This window comes from Rhododendron vialii, chromosome 1a (genome assembly GCF_030253575.1).
Source record: "Rhododendron vialii isolate Sample 1 chromosome 1a, ASM3025357v1".
In the NCBI taxonomy this organism is placed as follows: Eukaryota; Viridiplantae; Streptophyta; class Magnoliopsida; order Ericales; family Ericaceae; genus Rhododendron; species Rhododendron vialii.
The window spans coordinates 7008722-7029531 of NC_080557.1; the positions used below are offsets into that span (position 1 = coordinate 7008722).

Genomic DNA, 20810 nt, shown 5'->3' on the forward strand with positions numbered 1-20810 from the left:
GGTCTTGAGACGATGAACAGAGCTTCAATGGCGGGCGAACGCTTGAACAGTTTTTTCTTCTGCAGAGGGAGTCTAAGGGGAAGATTGGGGTGTTTTGAAAAATGGGACGAAAACCCAAAAATACCCCAAAAGTGGGTGGCGTACGTGAAACGTCATACCAGACGCCGTTTGAGCGTTCCGTTTTCCCATAAACACGTCAGCTCGTATTTAATGGAACGCAATACGATGATCGACGCGTGTAAAGGTTAGGGCTAAAAGCCTGTGACGGCCACAAGAAAAGATGATTTTTTCTTAAGCAAAGTGATGAAATATTGCACCAATATGTGAAATAGGGTGCAGAAACAAAGTGAATTTGTTCGCTTAAAAGCTTTACTCGCCATCTGAGTAAAATATAAACGAGCAAAGCTGGGGAGCAATTGTAGGGAGGTATTCCCGAACAGGTGCGAAATAAGCCCGAGCACGGTCAACAAAGGGTCAACGCACTGTGGACCATTGATATGAGAAGTCAATGGTCCAGAGAGGTTGTACGATTCTCGGTACAATAACATGAGACGTTATTGGACCAGATACAAGGAAAGTGACATGTGATCCACTGTTCAGATACATTGTTCGGCAAGAGAAAAGCCGAACAGAAGGAGAGCTCCTTAGAAAGGATATGGTCCAAATTGTTTCCTTAGGACCAGTTACATGTGAAGTAACTGGTCCAGACCATTTGTTCGGCTATGAGACGGCCGAACAAGGAAAGAGGTCCTGTCAGATGATGAAATAGAGGGAACATTCCGGAAGAGTCCAGAAACAGTGGTATTCCGTTAAGGAATAAGATCCCGAGAATATAGGGTCTGAGAAAGATACCCAATGAGAATGGGATGTTCGGTCAGTAATGGAAAAGAATCCTGAAAGGACTCTTTTCCATAAATTGATAAAGGAAACGAGAATCCTTGATATCCTGGGTTTCCTATACGAGTTGGGAATCCTATGACAATAGGGATGCTTGGGCACCAAGCATCCGAGTGTCTATATAAACAGAGCAAGCCTAGAGGTAAAAGGTACGCAATACACTGCAATCTTATTGCTTTCCTACTGATAATTAGGGTTTGATCATTAGTACGAAATACTAACAAAGGCATCGGAGGGCCTTTGCCACGAGAGGCAAAGGTGCGCTCACTCCTTGTCTGTTTTGCAGGATAAGGGTTTCTCTGACGAATTAGGGTTACGTTCAAGAGGCACGTGGAGCCACTGCATTCCAGTGCTATTCAAAGCACTACTTGAATTTATCCACCTACACCCCGCGGGAAGTTCAGGCCGAAGCGATCCGGGCCGTACATCATCAAGACCATCCTATCCGGGGGTGCTGCTAAACTCACTGACCTTGACGGCAATGAATTCAGTACCCTGGTCAACCTGGATCAGCTCAAACGTTATTATCCCTGAGAGATGCTCGTTGGGTCGAAAACCACAAGGGTGGGCGATTTCAAGCAAAAGTTAGAGCAGCCTGCTAGACCGAAAACCTAAGGAGGCGGTTCTAGGCAAAAATAAATAGGCGAAAGTCGAAAGCTCGCTAGGCCGAAAACCTGAAAAGGCGGTGCTAGGCAAAAGTTAGAGCGTAAAAGGAGAGGTAAAATACACGAGCGAACCCTAGCCTGAACTACGTTCTGACCTGATTCCCTGAAAAGGGATACGTAGGCAATCTCACTTTGAGATTCGGTCACGTTCCATCAAAACTTCGATCCAGGTTCGACATTTTTGGGTCAATATCGCAGTTTGAGGAGGTCGAGCACAAGTCAAAGGCTGCACTGAAGTGAATCAGAAAGGGGAAACCCGTTGTCTTTCAACTTTATTGCAAATTACTACTTCTAATACATAAGCTGAGCATAAAAGCCTTAAAAACAGTTGAAGCATGAAAAACAGAACAAAATGCTTAAGAAGCCTAACGGCTCGCAGTTTATTCTAAGCATAGCAGAGTGGCCCGGAGTCAGTCAATATTTTCCCTTGCATTCACCTCGGCTCTCAGCCACTGCCTGTAGCGACTCCTTAGCCCTGTTGCAAAATCCGGCATCTCAGCCTGAAGGGCTCTAAGGCCCCAGTGCCTCTGGTAACCGTTGAGTGTTTGAGCGTTGAAATTCGGGACACGGAAGTCCCCAATGCTGATGCGGTGGTTCTCTTGAGAAGCGCCCAGCTGTCGAAGAGCACGGCCGGGAATGTAGAAAGTAAAGCTCGACAGTCCCGCGATCACCACCCTGTCGAACCCATCGGAGTGAATGGCCATGTCCGGGAGGTCCAGCCAGGGGCACCTCCAGGCAATCTCGTCAGGCTGCATTTGCCGCATGAACTCGTACCAGCCTTCTGTGTCCATGTCAGGGTAGCGCATCTCCCTTTGATGAATCCTCTTCGGAAAGAGATTCCAACCTGTCACCGGGGGGTGCAGTAGATTCAATTTGTCCGACAGCCACAACTGCATGAGAGGAAAAGACAAGTAAGAAGTCAGATAAAACCTGAGCGAAAAGACAAGTAAGGAGCTAGGGAGCAGCCTAAGCCAAGCGTCGAGGTAAAATGAGAACGTGTGAAAAACCGGAAAAAGGTGAGCTGAGTGAGATTACTTGAAGCAAAAGCGGGCTACCACTGAAAACGGCCGACTGGCCCGTATACACCAAATCCAAACCCAGGAGAGTTTCCGCCAGGACCAAAGGAACCACATTCCTCCGTGCCCCCATCTGTGCAGCAACGCTCACAAGAGAAAGGCTGACCTGCCTGTGGGCCGGCACAAGCAGATAGGCGGCAAGCAGGCAAAGTACCAAGGCAAAACGACGGTGCGCTTGGGCTTCGTTGCTATCTAAATCGCCATCTGGACTGTACACCTCGATTAGCCGCATGGTATTCATTTGGCCACCTTCAAGGATAGCGTTTGCCAAACCCCGGGAAATGTTGAGCGAGTTGTCCAGCAGTTTAGGCATGCTTGCTTGATAAGGCGGGACTACAGGCATAGGGGACGAGAAGGTCCGAAGGTACGCCTGGAATTCCTCGACAGTGGGGCACATCTCGTCGTCGCCAAAGCGAAAGACATGGACGTCAGGATCCCAGAATCTGAGGGCAGCCTGCAGGAGCGCTGGGCGGAGTGGCACATGTCGAAGAAAGCGGAACGAGGCAAGGCCGTGATATTGGAAGTTGAGCCAGTCGACACTTAGAAATTGTGCTAGCCAGGGCCGGAGCAAGGTTGGAAGGGGGTTGTCCATAGAGAATGTTGAGATGTACTGGGGAAAAGGGGAAGCAATGCAGTCCTGGAGACTACGATACCTATGCCTCTGCTTTATAGGCCTTGGCCTTTCCATTCCCCCACCAATAAGCCATCAAAGCATCATGCTAGCTTCCAAACCTCTCCTCTGCAAAGGACACTGCCCCCTGAGAACTCAGAAACCGTGTGCAAACCGTGTGGGAGTAAAAAACAAAGTGGCCCCTGAAAAAGGACAGTTGGTCAGTCAAGTGGATCTGGCGTTCAGGAACCTGGCGTACGCCAGTTTATAACTGGCGTGTCCGTGTCCCCCACTTACTGGCGTACGGGCCTCAACTTCTGGCGTCCGCCAGTAGGTTTCACCAGAAACCAGTTTGCAGCAGCTACTGCCTCCGCATGTTCGTTTTCAATTCCAGGGCTGGCTTTGGCCGTTTGATGGTTCCTACAAGTTTTAAACATCATTTGAGGCTATGGCAAGGCATCGGATTCCAAAAGCCACGCTCGATGAAGATTTTGGACCCCCGGTGGCCAGTTTCAAGCTAAAATCAAGGATACGGGAGGTCAAAACTCGTTTCAGGGACTTTTGCCAAGTATTATCATACCGTACATGTTACATAGGCCTTATGTGACTGTGTGAGGGTGTCGGTTTCGGTCCGGGACCATATCGAGTCATCTTTGGCGTCTTATGTCCATTTTTGTGACATTTTTAGCTTTTCATCGGTTTTTCCTCGCGCCGGGGCAATTCTGCCGGTTTTGATGGTTTGCGCAAGTCTCTCTAAACCTATGTCGCCTTTTACAAGGGTCAGTTTCTTTCCCTGGGGAGAATCTTGGAGTTCGGCCTACCGGCGCCCAAAACTCCCGTATCCCCCGCGTGTTTGGGATACGTGTCGTATCCTAAAACTTTTCTGTCCATCGTTTCTTCGAGCCAAGTCGATTATGAGCATATACAAGTGTCTATTGTCGATTCAGAGCATTCATCAGTGCATGTTGGATATTAGCGGATGTTTTGTTCTTTTCTTTTACTAAGTCTCGTCAAAGTAAAGGGAAAACGACAAAACAGAAAATGCATATGTTATATACTACTGTGTCCAAGTGTAACGGTGGAAATGTGTCAAGTATCCAAAGGCACAACGGCCCGGGTAGAACTAAAAGTATCAGGGCACACTCGCCAACAAAATCAAGAGGCACGCAGGCCCCGTCCAAAGCACCAAGTATCAAAGTATCTACTCAAAGCGTCGAAGTATCTGGCAAAATAAACTAAGGCTCGGTGATAGCCCTCAGTCATCAAAAAGGTCCTCCTCGTCGTCGTCCTCCTCGCTGTCCTCCACCTCTCGAGGGTCTATTCGGAACCTGGGATCGCTCGCCGAGTCAGAGCCGCTGCTGAGGGACGTCCCCTCCTCCACTTCTTCCTCCACTTCTTCCTCTTCTCTCCTTTTCTTCTGCGAGGGTCCCTCGGCAAGCTTCTTCTCTGCAGGCCTTTTCCTCAGCTCCCGACGGAACTGGAGCTCCTCGCTGGCCGGGAGGAGCTCGAAGCTGCCTTCTTTGCTGGGGGAGGCCGCACGCTTTTCCTCCTAGGAGCCGCCCTAGCATGTCCCTGCATAGTCATTCAATTCAGTTAGCATACATTGTGCATATTGTATATATTGAAATGCTGAGTGCAGGAAACGTCGAGAGCAAATTCTAGTCAAAAGTAAAGGGGAAAAGTTATACCTGAGGCTGCTCAACGGGAGCCGGAACAGGAGGTGGGTAGTGCAACTGTAAGGAGGCGCCGCCAGCTATCTTATGGAACTCTTTCTCCATGGCTTTTATCAGTCGAGCCGCCTCCCGCACCCATTCCATCGGAGCCTGTGGGACGATTTTGGGGCAAAATCAGAATTCAAGCCAAGTATGCATGCTGAAAGTAAAGTATAGAAGCTACAAAGGGATAAAGGAATGTCTTACCGGCCCTGTGATCTCTGCCGGGTCTGTCCTGGCAGGCGCGAACTGAACTACGGCCTCCTCTCCTTTGGCGTCCCGCACTGCTAGGGTCCAAGAAAGCTGAGGCAGCCCGGTTGCGGTGGCATAGTCACTCCTCTCTCTCGGGCGAGCTGCCCTGCTCTCCCGGCTCCGCCTTTCCTCTCCAGCTTTAAGAGCCTCACTTTGCACGGCGACATGCTCCAAAACTCCAAGCGGCCTAGCCAAGCGCTGCCTCCGGTAGACGGCGTAGTCACGCCCAGGCCTCAGAAAGACAGCAAGCCCGGCCGGAACAGTGAAACGCCTCAGCTCGGCCAGCGTGTACTTGTCCGTGTGAGAAGCGTGAGGAGGCAGTGGCCCAGGCACCTGGTACTCAAGAGAGCCCAGTGACTGCCGTGTCACCCTGTCACCCAGGTACCACCGCCACCCGAAGGCCGACTCCAATAGCACCCGGCTCGCCGTCACCACCCTGCTCCGTGCTAGGTACTCGGGCTCAGGCTCTGCATTGCTCCACGGTTTCCACTCTACCTGCGAAGACAGTTGCACAGATTCAAAGGCATCAGCGACAGCATTAAAGCAATTCTAAAAGGCAGAATGATCAGTTTGACGTGTTACATACCTGAGTACCCGACAGCTCGTCCAGGTACGACCGGAAGGCTAGGAGGCTCCCCATCGACTTCTTCTTGCCGCTGTACATAGGACCCCAGATCATGGCACGAGGGAGCATCCTCAGGTTCGGGCACTTATTCTCCGGCGGGTACATCTTCAGCACCTCATAGGCCCACAGCTGCAAATGGTCAGACAATCAAAGCATCAGAATACAGTTCATGTGCAAATCAAATACGAGTGCAAGAAATGGAAAAGCAGGAGTAAATGACAAGCCTTACCTCCCACACCCTCCAGTAGCCGGCCGTCGCCTTCTTTCCGCGTGAGAACGCCCCCATGAAGCCGTAGCAGGTGCCTAGCGCTGCTCCTCCTCAATCAAACCTCGACGCTGTGCTCAAGTCATAGAGGGTTGGCAAGTAAGACAGGTGCACCGTAGATCGCTTGTTCGGGTACAGGGTAGCCCCGAACAAGTACAACAAGTAGGCCCTCGCCATCTGTTCCGCCTCCAAGTCTGACTCCGGCTCCCTCCCATGCAAATACCGCTTGAACTGGTCATAATGGACGGTCTCCGCCTCACCCGCCGGCGCCTGCCCCAAAAACCATGCCAAAGCCTCAGGATCCCTGTGAATCTCTGAGTCGAGCGGGATAGGCTTTCCCCCTACCCTCAGGCCAGTGAGCGCTGCAAAGTCAGACGGAGTCACCGTCATCTCCCCAATCGGCAAGTGAAAGGTGTTCGAAGAATCCCACCACTTTTCGGCCAGCGCTGTCAATAGAGCGTGGTCGCTCTTCACGGGCGTCAGTGTGAGGATAAATGGCCGGAACCCTGCGGCGTCAACCAAGGCCCTGACTCGCTCGGGCAAGCTCCGGTACAACTCAAGTGAACTCGCTGGACCTCCATGGCCCCGAGTGCTGGCTGCTCCCCTCTGCATGACAAAGACAGACGACAAAAGGAGTTTCATCAGTAATTGTAACTCAAGCAGTTAGTCGAATTCAGAATCTCGAAAAGTAACTCCACAGTCGAAACCGGTATCATAAAGATCGAACAAAGCTACCGGGCACTTGTATTATCTTATCCAGTTCTGCTATCAGTCGAATCAATCCAAAGGTATTTTTCAGACAAGTTGTGGGCTCCAAGGCCTTATCTCTCTCGAGGTGCATCTCTCAGTCGATTTCACAAGTGTTCTACTCATCAATATGGTCGATTCAAACTATTGGACACACTGTCCGGGCGTTCAACGTGTCATGGCAATCTACATAGTCGAATTCAAGTTCAAAGGACAGTCTTATTGATCAAGGCAGCTTATGGTTCATTCAAGTTAGGCACCAAAGTCGAAATCATGGGCATTCTACGAGTCGATTCAACTATTTCAAGTGTTCTATCATTCAAGTTAAGTTTCAAAAGTCGAGGCACGCTATTCAAAGTTCTACTTTCTCGGTCAAGTTACAGTTCAAGGTTCTGGCCTTCGTACGTTACAAGCTGCGATAGTTTCGAAACTACATATTGATTCAAATAACAAGGCGTGCAAAGGAATACCTGCACCCAATCCACGGACAGGTGTCTCTGTGGGTCTCTCAGTATAAGCTCCGCGTCGTAGCTCTCCCTCAAAGGTGCAAGGCTCTCGACCCCAGACGGAATGAACAAATGTGGCTCGGGCAAAGCATAGGTGGCCGCATCAAACCTAGCACGGGGGGCCAGCCGTATGGACTCTGCAAGCGTCACTGCCCGCTCGAAAGACCACACCTCCCCCTGAGCCTCCTCGGCCGCCTCGGTCTCACTCGCAAAAGCCTCATCTTCGCCCCGGCCCTCTCGGCCTCCTCTCTCAAACGCTCCTCCTCCCGAGCCCTCTCAACCTCCCGAAGCCTGTCCTCTCGTGCTGCCAGTACTGCAGCCACTACCCCCGGATTCTCCCGGAGCAAACGGCCAAGCTCCTCCTCCGACACGAACTCGGCAAAATCCCCGAGAAATGGGGACATGCGCCGAGGACCCCACGTCTGGCCGAAACTCAACCCCTTCCACGGGTGCCCCTCCAGATACACCCTCCTCAACCATGGGACCTTTGCCCCTCGCCGGATCTTTCACCGGTGCCTCCGGCCGGCCTCCGTCACCACCACGGCCATCGCCCCTGACCCCAGCCGAGCCCAGGCCTGTCACCACCAAGCCTTCTATACCGCTCCTAGCATCTAAACGACGAACCCGTGGACACACTATCACAACGGAGCCTGGCGTACGCCGTATCCCTCCTGGTGTACGCCCCTCATCGCCACCAGTCACCGCCGCTGCATGGCCACCACTGTCGCCGCCGCTGCCTGCAACCACTGCACTGACACTCGATGAAGGTTCGGCAGTCGCTTGATCGTCGATTCGAGACTCCGGAGTCTCGACACTACCCCGTGGCCGATTTCCCTCCTCGCCGGCATTGCCATTGCTGCCTCCACCACTGGGTTCCGCCATAGATGGGTGAAGAGGTGTGGGTTTTTGGGAAAAATGGGAGAGTGAGGAAGAAATTGAAGGATTTTGAGAAGGTTTGACAGTTTCCAGAGTTCAAAACCAGAGAAGAGCGGTTTCTGCACCGTCTCAGAAGTTTATACGACGTGGGAGCAGCTTTGGGCCGGATCTGGGCTCGGGTTTTGTTGAAACGTGGCGCACGCCAGTGCTATGCTCCCGTACGCCAGTACATATTGGGCCTGAGGCCCAAATCAACCCATACAACGGAGTCCGTTCGCAAGTGGTGTTCTAAAATGCCATGAGTCCCATTGGTACCCGATTGGAAGTTATCCCCAAGCAGAGGCCCATCAAATCAACGACGATCTATCCGTCCAATTTCAAATCAACGACGGTCCACCCGTCCACAATCAAATCAACGACGGTCCATCCGTCCAATTTCAAATCAACGACGGTCCATCCGTCCAATTGCAAATCAACGACGGTCCATCCGTCCAATTTCAAATCAACGACGGTCCATCCGTCCAATTTCAAATCAACGACGGTCCATCCGTCCAATTTCAAAATCAACGACGGTCCATCCGTCCAATTGCAAATCAACGACGGTCCATCCGTCCAATTTCAAATCAAACGACGATCCATCCGTCCAAATTCAAATCAACGACGATCTATCCGTCCAATTTCAAATCAACGACGATCTATTCGTCCAAAATGTCAAATCAAACAGGTCTTTTAAAATTCACGTATTCTGAATAGCCTCGAAGAGGCTGTCTAGAAAACACCTTTGACATTACTTGTCTCCAGTCGATGGTGCCTCAAGTGCCGTCAAAGGGGGGCTTCTGTAGACACCCCATTCTGGACTGTCCAGATAACGTTACTTGTCGATCCTTTATTTCCCCAATGATGATTTTAGTCGAAAACAGTTTAAGGACAAAGGTGTGTTTGAGCTTTGAGTGCCCTTAACCTTTCTCAAACCCGTTTCAAACCTTTCAAACCAGAGCCAAACAGCCCCAGCAAAACCCAACTGGCATACGCCAGTGTATTGGACGCGTACGCCAGTTAGCTGCCACGTGTCAGTCATCGACCGTTGACTCAGCTATTACTGGCGCACGCCGGTCCATATGTGGCGCACGCTAGTCAAACCCAGTCAAATCAACTTTATTCAGCCACATGGACGAGACTTTTGTGCCACCCTGACGTCGGCCACAGTAGCCCCTGATGATTATATCGGCCAGGCCCGCTCCCCCTCTCTCCTACACCCCCCATCAACTAGTCCCATGCATTTAATGCATGGGAAGGCTCTCTTCTTGACCCAAGCCAGCCAAACAGGCCCTAGCACCAGACTGATCTCAGTCACTCCCCCTCTATAAATACCCCCTTGCATTCATTTGCAAGGGGTTGGCCTCATTAAGAAGCACAAGGCTTTCTTCTCCTCTCTTCTTGCCCTCTATTTCTCTTCTTCCATTGAAAGAGAAAGGAAAGCAACCCACTTCCACATACCCTACTGATATCCAGTCACCATCCAAGCCTCCATCTCCAAGCTTTAATCTCAATACCACCTTCAATCCTCAAAAAAAGGTATACCACCTTTGTGTCCCTTTCCGTTTTTGACCCCTGAGGGGAACCAGTAAGGCCCAGGCTGGTAAACAATACTAGTCCTGGCCTTAAAATGGTAAAATATAACAATCGTATCAGATGGAACATGGCGCACGCCAGTACTTCTATGCCGTACGCCAGTAATGGCAGAACGAGCACTACTGGCGTGGGGATCATGGATCACCATTCCCGTCATTTTACCTTTCTGTCAATCACCCTTGCATGCTAAATAACCAGTTTACTGCTTTTTGTATGTTTCGAATTGTTTAGATATAGTGGTTATTGCTTATTCTTTATCTGTTTAGAGGGCCTTTGGGATCCTTCTGGTCATGTTCCAGAGCCCAGATGAATGCAAAGCCATGCACTGGATAATGGTCACACCTGCGTACGGCATCGTATGACTGGCGTACGGCAGTTGTCCCACGACCCAGTGGCTGGCCCTTGCATCTTAGTGTGATCTTGGCCTGCTACATGTCCCCACTCTGTTTAGGGGGTTTTCTGTCTTTTTCCTTTTTTTTATGGCTTCAAGCCATTTCATCTGTCTGTAAATATATATATCCTGCTTGTTTAAACTGCATGGTTTGTCCTGGGTGTGCGCTGGTCCTTTTCCAGAGCCTAGAGGGTTGCAAACAAAGACTGTGAAACCAGATAAGTGGAGTACGCCAGTCTTGATGTGGCGTGCGCAAGTCTAACCAACATGCAGTGGCTTGACCAGTGCATGCTGGTAGAACTTGCTCATGCCCCTGCGGGGCAGCGTACTGCAATTTGTTCAGTTTGCTCAATGCTTGTTCTCAATCTATATTTAGCATTGCAATCAAGTCATCCATAAACATTTTGCCACATAAATCACAACTTGTTATAGTTTTAACCCCCGTTAACTATTTCCCTGCCCTAACTGGCTAAAAAAATGATCAAATGAGAGAAAAATGCAAACGTTTTATAAAATGCCTGAGTAGAGACCGATCTCCGGATTGGGTGAGAGGGGGTGCCATAAAACCCTTCCCTTCTCGTAACCTAGCTCCCGAACCTCAGATATCGAAGGTGACGACGGACCAGTCTACAAGCCTTTTCCAAAATCAAACAAACGTGGCAAACGTTTTCGAGTTCGGTTCCTTGGGTGCTTTCACCGCTAAAACCCGAGTGGCGACTCTGGATCGAAGCATTTTGCCGCGCTCTTCTGAAAAAGGGCCGCGCCCGATTTCTACAAACCGAATTTCCAGGGGCGCGTGTCCACAATCTCCTACACACCCACCCATCTATATATACTAGCACAAGTATAAATCCCACAAACACTCCCTCCACTAACAATTCCTCCACTTTAAACCCCAATTCAATTAACCACAACAATTTTCATATTTTCCTCAATTTTCCGGCATTTATACAACCTTTCGATAATTGAAATTTATACGTGTCACGCCCTCGATTTTCAACATAAATAATAGTCCATTTCAATAATCAATCTCCGCATAATATAGATAATACCCAAAAGAGAGTTCCCAAAAGATCACTTATAAACCAAGTCCCAGAGTTTAGAGATTTTACAACATTGGCACTATGGCCCAAATTTCAAAATTAGTCAAAGAAGATAAATTATGAGGTTACATAATATCCAGAGTTAAATGAGTTCAAATAGATTTACAGTTACACCTTTCCAAGAAATTAAACAGTGGATGATAAAACCATTCCTCGTTGACGGCTTTGAAAATATGTGTAGTCAAGCATGCACACCATGCGCTCCGCTTCAAGATCCTTGCTTTTTACCTGAAAATGATAGGTTGAGCTACACTAGCCTAGTAGAGAATTCTATACACAAGCTATAAGTAAATGTGATGAAGCATGCAATTAGAGTGAATGAATTTCAATGAGACGAACAAGAGGTATAAAGGAACACCACAATGAACCGATAGACTACGACTATGGGAATCCTAGACATCTTATAGTTATCCCTAACCATTCATACATCGAGTCGGAAGTAGCATTCAACACACACATCCATCCAAATAACCTACGACAATTTCTCATACCGTTTTAAGATTTCTCAATGAACACCACAATTCCTCGTTTCTTATCATTCATCATTAAGCCCCTTTTCATAAAAACGTTCCTTTCTTGGTTGCCAAAAATACTTTCAAGAAAACTCTCGACCTTTACGGGTCAAGCTCCGTTGATTCGAGTTTGAATAGCCGGAGTCCGTTGATTCTGCGCACGAATACCGGAAACTGTTGATTCGCTCAAGAATAGCCGGAGGATTTTCATAAAAATCCTTTTTCCAAAATCGAGCTCCTTCCTTTTTAAAAACTTTGATAAATTCAATCGTTTATTCCCCTTTTCAATAGTACAATCTCAAGTATTAAACAGCCCAAACAACAACATTAACTTCTGTACTCTATCATAACTTTCTTCATTATGTGAGACATTCAACTGTGTTACCACCACTGGCGTCACAGTGAATGCTCCACCTGGGTTTCCGCATTGCGACACCTTGCGTTGCGGGCCCTCTAGAGTCCTCGCATTACCACACCTTGCGTTGCAGGCCCTTTATTCGAATTCTCAATTCAAGCATACACGCACACAAACCATCGTTCAACATACAAGCAGGCAACATTTCTCAAATTCACCTTGCAATACAAACTCGTAAACATGTCACTTCGTACGTTGATAAATACCTTAAGTTCACATTATTACTCTAAGTCTATCACAATGCTCTACGTCACGTATCGAACCCATAACGACTCCACGACAAACCACCCTCTAGGTTCTATACGTGAATCTTATAAAACGGGTGCCAAAGGAACCTAGGGAGCTCAACAGGACAAAGTGCGAGGATACGAGTCACAATACTACCCATCGAGTCACTAGAAAAACTCATATCTACTCATAACACTCATCACTTTATCCCTTATAGTCCACAATACTCCTATCAACCTCATGGTACGATCCCTAACCAACATCGTTAATATTTAGCTCTAATGAGTGGCAAGAAATAAGGTCGAACAATGAGTTATTGGGACGTAAGCAATCATACTCAAGAGTGACTTAAATATGTTCTAATTATAAACGGAATCATAACACGGAACGAGAACAACCTTAGGAATAACCACGGACATCGACAGATTGATACACCTTTACTCAAATGGTCATAACTTTTTGTGTACTAAGATTCTTAACGTGATTCTGATGGCAAATGAAAGCTAACTTCAAGACCTTCGAATCGGTATAAAGTTTATATGAATCCAATATCAGACGAGAAAGTTATGGCTGTTTGAAGTTGGGCTGAAACCCAAAAAGTGAGCAGAATTTCCAGAGAAGGGAGGGATCGATCCCTCCTCTCTTGGGGATCGATCCCCAAGGGCAAAAGTCAGATTTTTTTCCAGATTTGAATGAGGGATCGATCTCTCATGCTTGAGGATCGATCCCTAGGCAATTTTGGGCGATTTTCTGCAGATTTTGACTGCCTTTCAAATGAATGAAGTAGGATGATCAAAGCTCGATTAAAGCTCGAAATCAACTCATAAACACATAGAATGAGTAAGAAATCCCTACCTCAAGGTTAGAAGCTTCAAACACGAGATCAACGAACGAGCCCTAACTTCCAAAGCTCCGAAATAATCCAAGAACGAGTTCTAGCACAAACCCACGCGATTCCAAGGCTCAAATCACGCGTAGGAGACGGATTGAAGGTTAGATTTCATGGGTTTCAAGTGATTGGTGAAGTTTTTGGGTGAGAGGATGAGAGAGAGTGAGAGAGCCGGAGAGAGAGAGAGAGGGAGGGCCGAGAGAGAGATGTTAGGAGAGAGAGAGATATTTTGGGGTTTTTAATCCCCTACACACACACCCCTCTATATATACTCACACACACACACCAAATCACACTAACACTCCCTGTAATTATGATTCTATCGATCAAACCCCAAACCAAAATAACTTCACAAATTTTGCATTAACTCATAACATTTCAAAAATTAAAAATTCCCGGGTCTCTACAATACGGGTCTCTACAGTTAGCATGGTATTCCTCTCGATTTGACATAGTCAGAATTGAATAACCTGTTAATATTAAGCACATTCCCCTTAGCCACTGTTTGATCTTCTACCCTCCTCTTCATTTTTTGGCAACAAGTACCTATTCGAGCTTGCCACGCAGCCGTGCTGGTTGATCAATAAACTTTAACTTCTTCAAAGGAACAAAGATTGTGGGTATTAGTGTCTATTTATTTCCCTTTGGTTTAATTTTGAATAGATACACATCAGTACATCTTTTTTTTTTTTAACATGATTAGTTGGTCTCCCTCTGATTTAAATTTTATCATTAATTGGTTTATTTCTGAGTAATACAGTGAATTTTGTTATGCGTAGGTTGCTCACCAATTACTCGACAAAATGTCTAAACAATAAATTAACAAGTGCGTTGTTTTTTAAGTGAGCGTAACGGCACATCAACAACAGAGATTATTCTTTGGTTTACAATTCTCGCTCGCATTTCATTGATTTTTAGAAAAAGTACAATTTTGAAATGAAATGTGAACAGAATTGACTCCAATTTTTGTCATTGTAGCAAGAATAAGAGAAGAGGACATTGCATGCCTACTTCATTCGACGATAATCAAACATGGCATCCGCACTCCTATTTATTGTTCGAACATCGAATTTCCTGTTCAAATTGTGATCCCAAGTCCATTGTTTAAGCCAAATTTTTAAAATTGAATTCTTAGGTTCGGTGACCAAGTATGACCTTTTAGTTGCGGGAGTCCACCCGTGCACATAGCCATATTATTCATTTGACTTCATGTATTATTGAATTTTGCCATTTGATACTCAAGCACACTGTTCCTACCAGTTGCAGTGAGCCCAAGAAATACATCCATCTTAAACTTTCATTGACCCAAAGTCAATGAGTTGAAGTGAGTCAGGGTTTGGGTCTCGGACTGGGCATATGATTGTTCTTAGCTTAGTTAGAAATATGCTGTTGTTCTTCTTGTTCCTATTGATTTTTGTAACAATTTCAAGGATCAATGAAATAGAAGGGCACCCTAAAGTTTGAATATTGTCCAGGGCCGTACCATGGGCTATAGCCCAAGTCTGGAACTGATTTTTCGCAAACTCCATTTATATAGTCCATAATATGATCCGGTGATATTGAAATTTAACCAATTTTATTGCTATTCATGACTCATTTTCTAGGGTGTTTGTTACTCACTATGTCCCCTTCTTAAAGTCTAGTATTCCATTTTGGGTTGTCCTTTAATAAATGTCTATTTTGTGAAGTTAGTGGGTAAAAGTTGATACATTTTTCATTTTGCCCTTAAAAGTAGATTCATTTTAAAATATTAGTGAGTAAAAGTGTAATAATGATGTCTCCATAGAGGGTAAATATGGAAAGTGGATGTAAAAGTTAATGTGAAAGGTGTACTGATGATATTTTTTTAATAAGTTGGAGTTACGAAGCGGGATACTTAAAAAGAGACGGAAGGAGTAACGGTTAGTTAAGCAACGGTTTGCCTATGAAGTGCATCGTACGCACATTTTTTGTTGATAGTAGTTAACGCATTCTTTTGGTTTTAATAACGCATTAATCTTATGGTTACACAAAATTTGGTTGATGGAAAAACATCCCAAATAATCATTAAGCGTTGGTGGAGAATAGCAGTCATGTTATATGAGTACTTCTCCTCAATTGGTAAACCCATACTTTTTCAGTGTTGAAGAGGAAACATGGGCTGTGAAGAATAGACCTCTGCGCTGCTGCAATTTAAAGGAAATTTTTCCTCCAATGAAACCGCAAATCCTTATTGTGATGATTATATCCTTAATGTCACTTCTTTTCCAAAGATGAAGTCTTGGAAAAAGGGTTCCGATTGTTGCTCGTGGGATGGGGTCGATTGTGACAAGAAGACGGGTCAAGTAATTTGACTCGACCTCAGCTGCAGCTGGCTCCAGGGCGCCATCCATCCTAATTGCAGCCTCTTTCTCTCCTTTCCCCACCTTCAAAAGCTCAACCTCGCTTACAATGACTTTGCATTGTCTCTCATCCCACCTGAATTCACTTGGTTCACCGAATTGACACACCTCAATCTCTCTGACAGTGTTTTTTCGGCCGAAGTCTCAGCAGGAGTTTCCTCCCTAAACAAACTCATGTTGCATGATCTCTCAGAAAATTTTGGTTTGGGATTGGAAGAAGGCGTATTCTACTTGCTCATTCAAAATTTATCCAAGTTAAGAGATCTTGATCTTGGGTTAGTAGAGGTGTCTTCTTCGGTGGTTTCAAATTCCTTGCTCAATTTGACTTCTTTAAGAACCCTCCATCTTCGCTACTCTAGATTACATGGAAAATTCCCTAGCGAAATCTTTCGTTTACCTTATCTACAGGAGTTGGATATAGGGCACAATGATGCTCTCACTGGTTATATTCCCGATTTCATGAATTTGAGCTATCCTCTCCATCGCTTGGTTCTCTCTCGCACAGGTTTTTCTGGAGAATTGCCCCGACTCGGTTGCTAATCTAAAGTCCATGATGGAATTGAGACTCTCTAATTGCAAACTCCATGGTTCCATTTCTTCTTCTCTCTGGAACCTTACACAAATCATTCATTTGGACCTCTCATTCAACAATTTTAGTGGTATCCTCCCTTCTCCGATTTCAAACCTTAGAAATCTCGCCTACTTAGACCTTTCAGATAATAATCTCACAGGTCCCCTCTTTTCATTTGGTGCAAACTTGATAGAACTTTGGTTCTTAGATGTGTCAAACAATAGTCTCACTGGTCCTCTTCCTTCAATTGTACCTCCAAATCTACGTGTTCTGGACATAGGCCGAAACCTGCTGGACAATACCATCCCATCGTGGGTCTTCGAATTACCCAAACTCAGATACTTAGATCTTAGCTATAACAAACTGATTGGTCATACACTTGTGTTTGAAACAATGTAATTATTGATTTGAGCAATAACAACCTACATGATATTGTTCCAAATTCAACCTTTGAACTCCCTTTCCTTATGCAATTGATTTTTTTTTCGAATAATTTTTCTGGCCCCATTCCTGAATCAAATAGATTTAGTGAAAGTCTATGATGCAGCGTAGCCTCCATTTACGAAATTGGTTGCAAGAAGAGATCACAAACTTGCTTATGTTAAAGGTTCTCCATTTGAAACACAAACACATATAGAGATAAACTCTCAATTTTCATTAATTCAATTATAAACAACTAAATTTTAATATCACCCTACAACTTATTTTATACTAAAAAACTAAGACCGAAAAGGAATCAGCAAAATAGGAAGCTGAATCTCGGTGAATCTAATTTTGTAAAAGGAGGCTGCGCTACATCAGTTGGTATCAGAGCTCTCGTTCCAATCCTGACTATGGTCGGAAGACGTGATAGAGGTCGAGGTGGAAGAGGAGGTCGTACAGTTTATGTTGATGAAGTCTGTGAGCGAGATGAGGTTGCTCGAGATGCTCGAATAGAGGAAGAGTTTCAGAGGCTAAGAGCGGTACTTGAGATGGTCGTGCAACGTCTTGAGGCTCTAGAAGTTGTAAACTCGTCTCGCCGTTGTCCGGTTCAACCTCGATTTCCGAAAGAGGAGGAAGTGTCAGATGATATTTCTATCACTAGACCTTTAGCTGGAATCATCAGTCAAGGGGGAGGACAATGGTGAATGAAGCTACCATTGAGTAGTCATTCACATCAAATATTATTCCAGATCCAGTAGTGGATTAGAGTAAGCCACCAGTTTTTTACGAAGAACCGGTGGAGAAAATTACTCAAGAAAAAAAATCAGAAAATATTGCAAAAAGATGTTGTTGCCATGCTTGAAGGTGGTGAAATTGGTTGGGATAATCAATGCATGGATCCTTTTTGGGAATATATTGGAATTGCTGTGAAGAAGAATATTTGGGTTGCGTACTTAGAGAAAATTAATTGGGAAGGCAATTGTTACTTTTATTTTTCAAGACTCTTCTTTACAAATTTGGGTTCGGAAAAATCAATTGGAAATACAAGATCAATGCGGACAAGATTCGATGAATTCAACTATATAAACTCGATGATGAGTTTCTTCAAGACGGGGAGAATGATGCATAATGTAAATTGAAATAAGTTAATACATAGCTTTCTCTAGTTTTCCTTATTTTGATTTTAGTAATTTTGTTAGGGAGTTTCAATTTTAGGAATAAGTGTTCTAAGAAGTATTTAATTTCCTAATTTGTTTTGAACTACCATTCCTATTTTGTAGGATGCTTGGTCAAGAAGAATTAGGCTTGATTTTATTTCCTTTTTAGTATTTTAGTAATGCTCTACTATAAATTGAGATGTTAGCTGTAACACCCTATCCCACATTGGAAGTCTACATGGATGATCTTGGGCATATAACAAACTTTGTAGGCTACTACTAGTACCTTATGCTTAAGCTTTTAGGCCATGTGGTGTGACTTGTGGATCAAAATTAAGGTATTGGGCCAGTGGTCTGCTTGGGGCGTTACAGGTGAAATAAAAGCCATCCATGTGCACGACCATGTGGGCCTTGGAGTTTGGTTTGATTTGGTTGTTGGTTTGATTTGTATTGGTGATTATAGTGCTCAACCCCGCGCGAGGGCATGAGGCTATAAAGTTGGGGTGATTGTAACACCCATCCCACATTGGAAGTCTACATGGATGATCTTAGGCATATAACAAATCTCGTGGGCTACTGCTAGTATCTTATGCTTAAGCTTTTGGGCCATGTGGTGTAGTTTGTGGATCAAAATCAAGGTATTTGGCCAGTGGTCTGCTTGGGGCGCTACATTAGCCTTAGGGCAAATTAGTTGTTATTGAATTAAAGAAAAATTGAGAGTTTTCTCATTATCGTGTGTTCGAAGAGGGAGTATCTCTATTTCATACCTATAACTAATTTCATAAAAGGAGGCTGTCAAGCACTGTTTTAAATAATTACTATATCTTTCATGAATTCACGCATGCATCATTCTCTTCGGCTTGAGAAAACTTGTCATTGAGTTTCCATTGCTTCAAATAATTTTGCTTGTCGAAACTTGTCTGCATTGATCTTATACTTTAAGTTGATCTTCTCGAATCTAAATTTCAAATAATCTTAAAAAATGAGAATAGCAATTTCCTTGGAAACATGCAAAAGGTGTGGAATCCAATGAATCTTACTTGCAAGATCTTCAATAGGCTCCTAAAATGGATCCACGTACTAAAAATTTTGATCATCTTCAACACGATTTATTCTGAAGACAGATTTTATAAAACTGCCGAGTACTCGTAGCAACGGCACCAAATTTATATTTTTCAATGAGGAACTTAGATCCTCTTCTTTCTTAGGAACTATCTTATACCTTTCATCAACGAATGGTTCTTCATCATAAATTGGTGGTTTACTTCAATCCACAACTTGATTTGGAATAACTTTGGATGTGAAAGGCCACCGAACTGTACCCCCTCCTCCATGAAGGAGCACAAATTTAGCGGGTAGTAGTGAGGTTGCTTGTCGACGATCAAGGTGGCCCTCTCAACCAACGCTTCATGCGTATCCTCAATTCGTTGAAATCGTTCCCCTATTTGTGCACCCTATGCAGCCTCATCACCTTCATTCACAACTTCGGCAACAGCATAATGACCATAACAAACTCCTTGTCGCGCCGTGATCGATCTGGAATCGAGCGCAGGTTCTGATACCAACTGATGCAGCGTAACCTCCTTTTACGAAACTAGTTGCAAGAAGAGATCACGAACTTACTTATGTTAAAGGTTCTCCCTTTGAAACACAAACACATATAGAGATAAACTCTCAATTTTCATTAATTCAATCATAAACAACTAAATTTTAATATCACCCTACAACTTATTTTATACTAAAAAACTAAGACCGAAAAGGAATCAGCAAAACAGGAAGCTGAATCTCGGTGAATCTCTTATTAACTCAATAATTACCAAAATCAAAAGATTTGAGATATCCTCAAATATGAATACTAGAAAATAAAATAAAACTTGTCAAAACAAATGACACTTAAAGTGAAATATTTAAAAATAATTTATAATCAAAATAATAAAACTAGAGAATGCTATTTATTAAATTATTTCAATTTCTATTCTGCATCAGTCTATTAGTGCTCGAACTGCAGAAGAACAATTTTCATGGCATCATTCATGATTCACTTACAAGGGAAAATAGTTTGGAAGTCAACCTTAGTAGCAATGGATTTGAGGGGCCAGTTCCAAGATCTTATGTCCATTGTAGAGAACTCAAGGTGCTAGAGCTTGGAAACAACAAATTCTGTGACGAATTTCCAAGTTGGTTGGAACATCTGCCAAAGCTGCATATTCTAATCTTGCGATCTAACAGATTCCATGGACCCATGCTAACTCTCAAGTCCAAATTTCCTTTTCCGAGATTGCGAGTTATTGATATTTCGCACAATTATTTAAAGGGTCCACTACGAGAAGAATATCTCAGAAATTTCTAGGCTATGGTGAATGTGGACGAAATTGCCCCTTTCTATGCTCTCGTTTGGTAATTTCGTTTAAAAAGAAAAGTAAATCCAGTGGCGGATCGACAATTGTATTTAGGAGTTTAAGCCGACCCACTGGATCATTTTATTTTTTTAAATTATAAGTTGATTTTTTTATGATACTGTCTCCACTGAATCTTTCGTACAAAGCTAGAGTACCTAAGAGTCACTCAATTTTGTGAGTAAAAAGATAATATAACTCACCAAAAGTAAAATAAAGTAGCCTTACAAAACTAAATTGCACCTTAATTAATTCTATGCTCCCCGGCCGGTTTTATCTAGATTAACTTTTCTTTTTCTTCTGAAAACGAAATTTCCCCTTTCTACCCTGCTACCAATTGGCCAATTAAAAAGGAATAGGAGGATTGACCTTTAAAAGGCTGACGGACTGCTAATTAAAAAAACACACTTTAGTCTGAAAGCAAACACTTTCAAAGAATGGGTACAGGAGATGAAAAATGACAGGGTCATTGGGTGCTCAA

General features: G+C 44.6%; 4 protein-coding genes across 4 annotated transcripts; 3 read left to right on the forward strand and 1 right to left on the reverse strand.

The window, feature by feature from the left end:
• Positions 1-7631: 7631 nt before the first annotated feature.
• Positions 7632-8237, reverse strand: LOC131327103 (uncharacterized). Its single transcript, XM_058360101.1, has one exon. It carries the CDS (start codon positions 8235-8237, stop codon positions 7632-7634), a length of 606 nt encoding a protein of 201 aa, XP_058216084.1.
• A 2-nt stretch (positions 8238-8239) lies between these two features.
• Positions 8240-16322, forward strand: LOC131327105 (receptor-like protein 6). The gene is made up of 3 exons (XM_058360112.1): positions 8240-8308; positions 15654-15725; positions 15816-16322. The coding sequence occupies exons 1-3, from the start codon at positions 8240-8242 to the stop codon at positions 16320-16322; spliced, it is 648 nt and encodes a 215-aa protein (XP_058216095.1).
• Positions 16323-16335: 13 nt separating this feature from the next.
• Positions 16336-17480, forward strand: LOC131327112 (LRR receptor-like serine/threonine-protein kinase GSO2). Its single transcript, XM_058360124.1, has 2 exons — positions 16336-16748; positions 17078-17480. Exons 1-2 carry the CDS (start codon positions 16336-16338, stop codon positions 17478-17480), a joined length of 816 nt encoding a protein of 271 aa, XP_058216107.1.
• Positions 17481-17630: 150 nt separating this feature from the next.
• On the forward strand, positions 17631-20283 carry LOC131327121 (receptor-like protein 12). The gene is made up of 2 exons (XM_058360133.1): positions 17631-17725; positions 19920-20283. The coding sequence occupies exons 1-2, from the start codon at positions 17631-17633 to the stop codon at positions 20281-20283; spliced, it is 459 nt and encodes a 152-aa protein (XP_058216116.1).
• The last annotated feature ends 527 nt before the right edge of the window (positions 20284-20810 follow it).

Excerpts from the sequence above, each read along its gene's own strand:
- LOC131327103 (XM_058360101.1), bottom strand. The coding sequence starts at position 8,237 with ATGGCGGAACCCAGTGGTGGAGGCAGCAATGGCAATGCCGGCGAGGAG.
- LOC131327105 (XM_058360112.1), top strand. The coding sequence starts at position 8,240 with ATGGGTGAAGAGGTGTGGGTTTTTGGGAAAAATGGGAGAGTGAGGAAG. Across the intron at positions 8,309-15,653 it reads AATTGAAGGATTTTGAGAAG|ATGAAGTCTTGGAAAAAGGG; the intron begins GTTTGACAGTTT and ends TCTTTTCCAAAG. Across the intron at positions 15,726-15,815 it reads GTGACAAGAAGACGGGTCAA|CTCAACCTCGCTTACAATGA; the intron begins GTAATTTGACTC and ends CACCTTCAAAAG.
- LOC131327112 (XM_058360124.1), top strand. The coding sequence starts at position 16,336 with ATGGAATTGAGACTCTCTAATTGCAAACTCCATGGTTCCATTTCTTCT. Across the intron at positions 16,749-17,077 it reads ACACTTGTGTTTGAAACAAT|ACCGAAAAGGAATCAGCAAA; the intron begins GTAATTATTGAT and ends TAAAAAACTAAG.
- LOC131327121 (XM_058360133.1), top strand. The coding sequence starts at position 17,631 with ATGCTTGAAGGTGGTGAAATTGGTTGGGATAATCAATGCATGGATCCT. Across the intron at positions 17,726-19,919 it reads AAGAAGAATATTTGGGTTGC|TCTATTAGTGCTCGAACTGC; the intron begins GTACTTAGAGAA and ends ATTCTGCATCAG.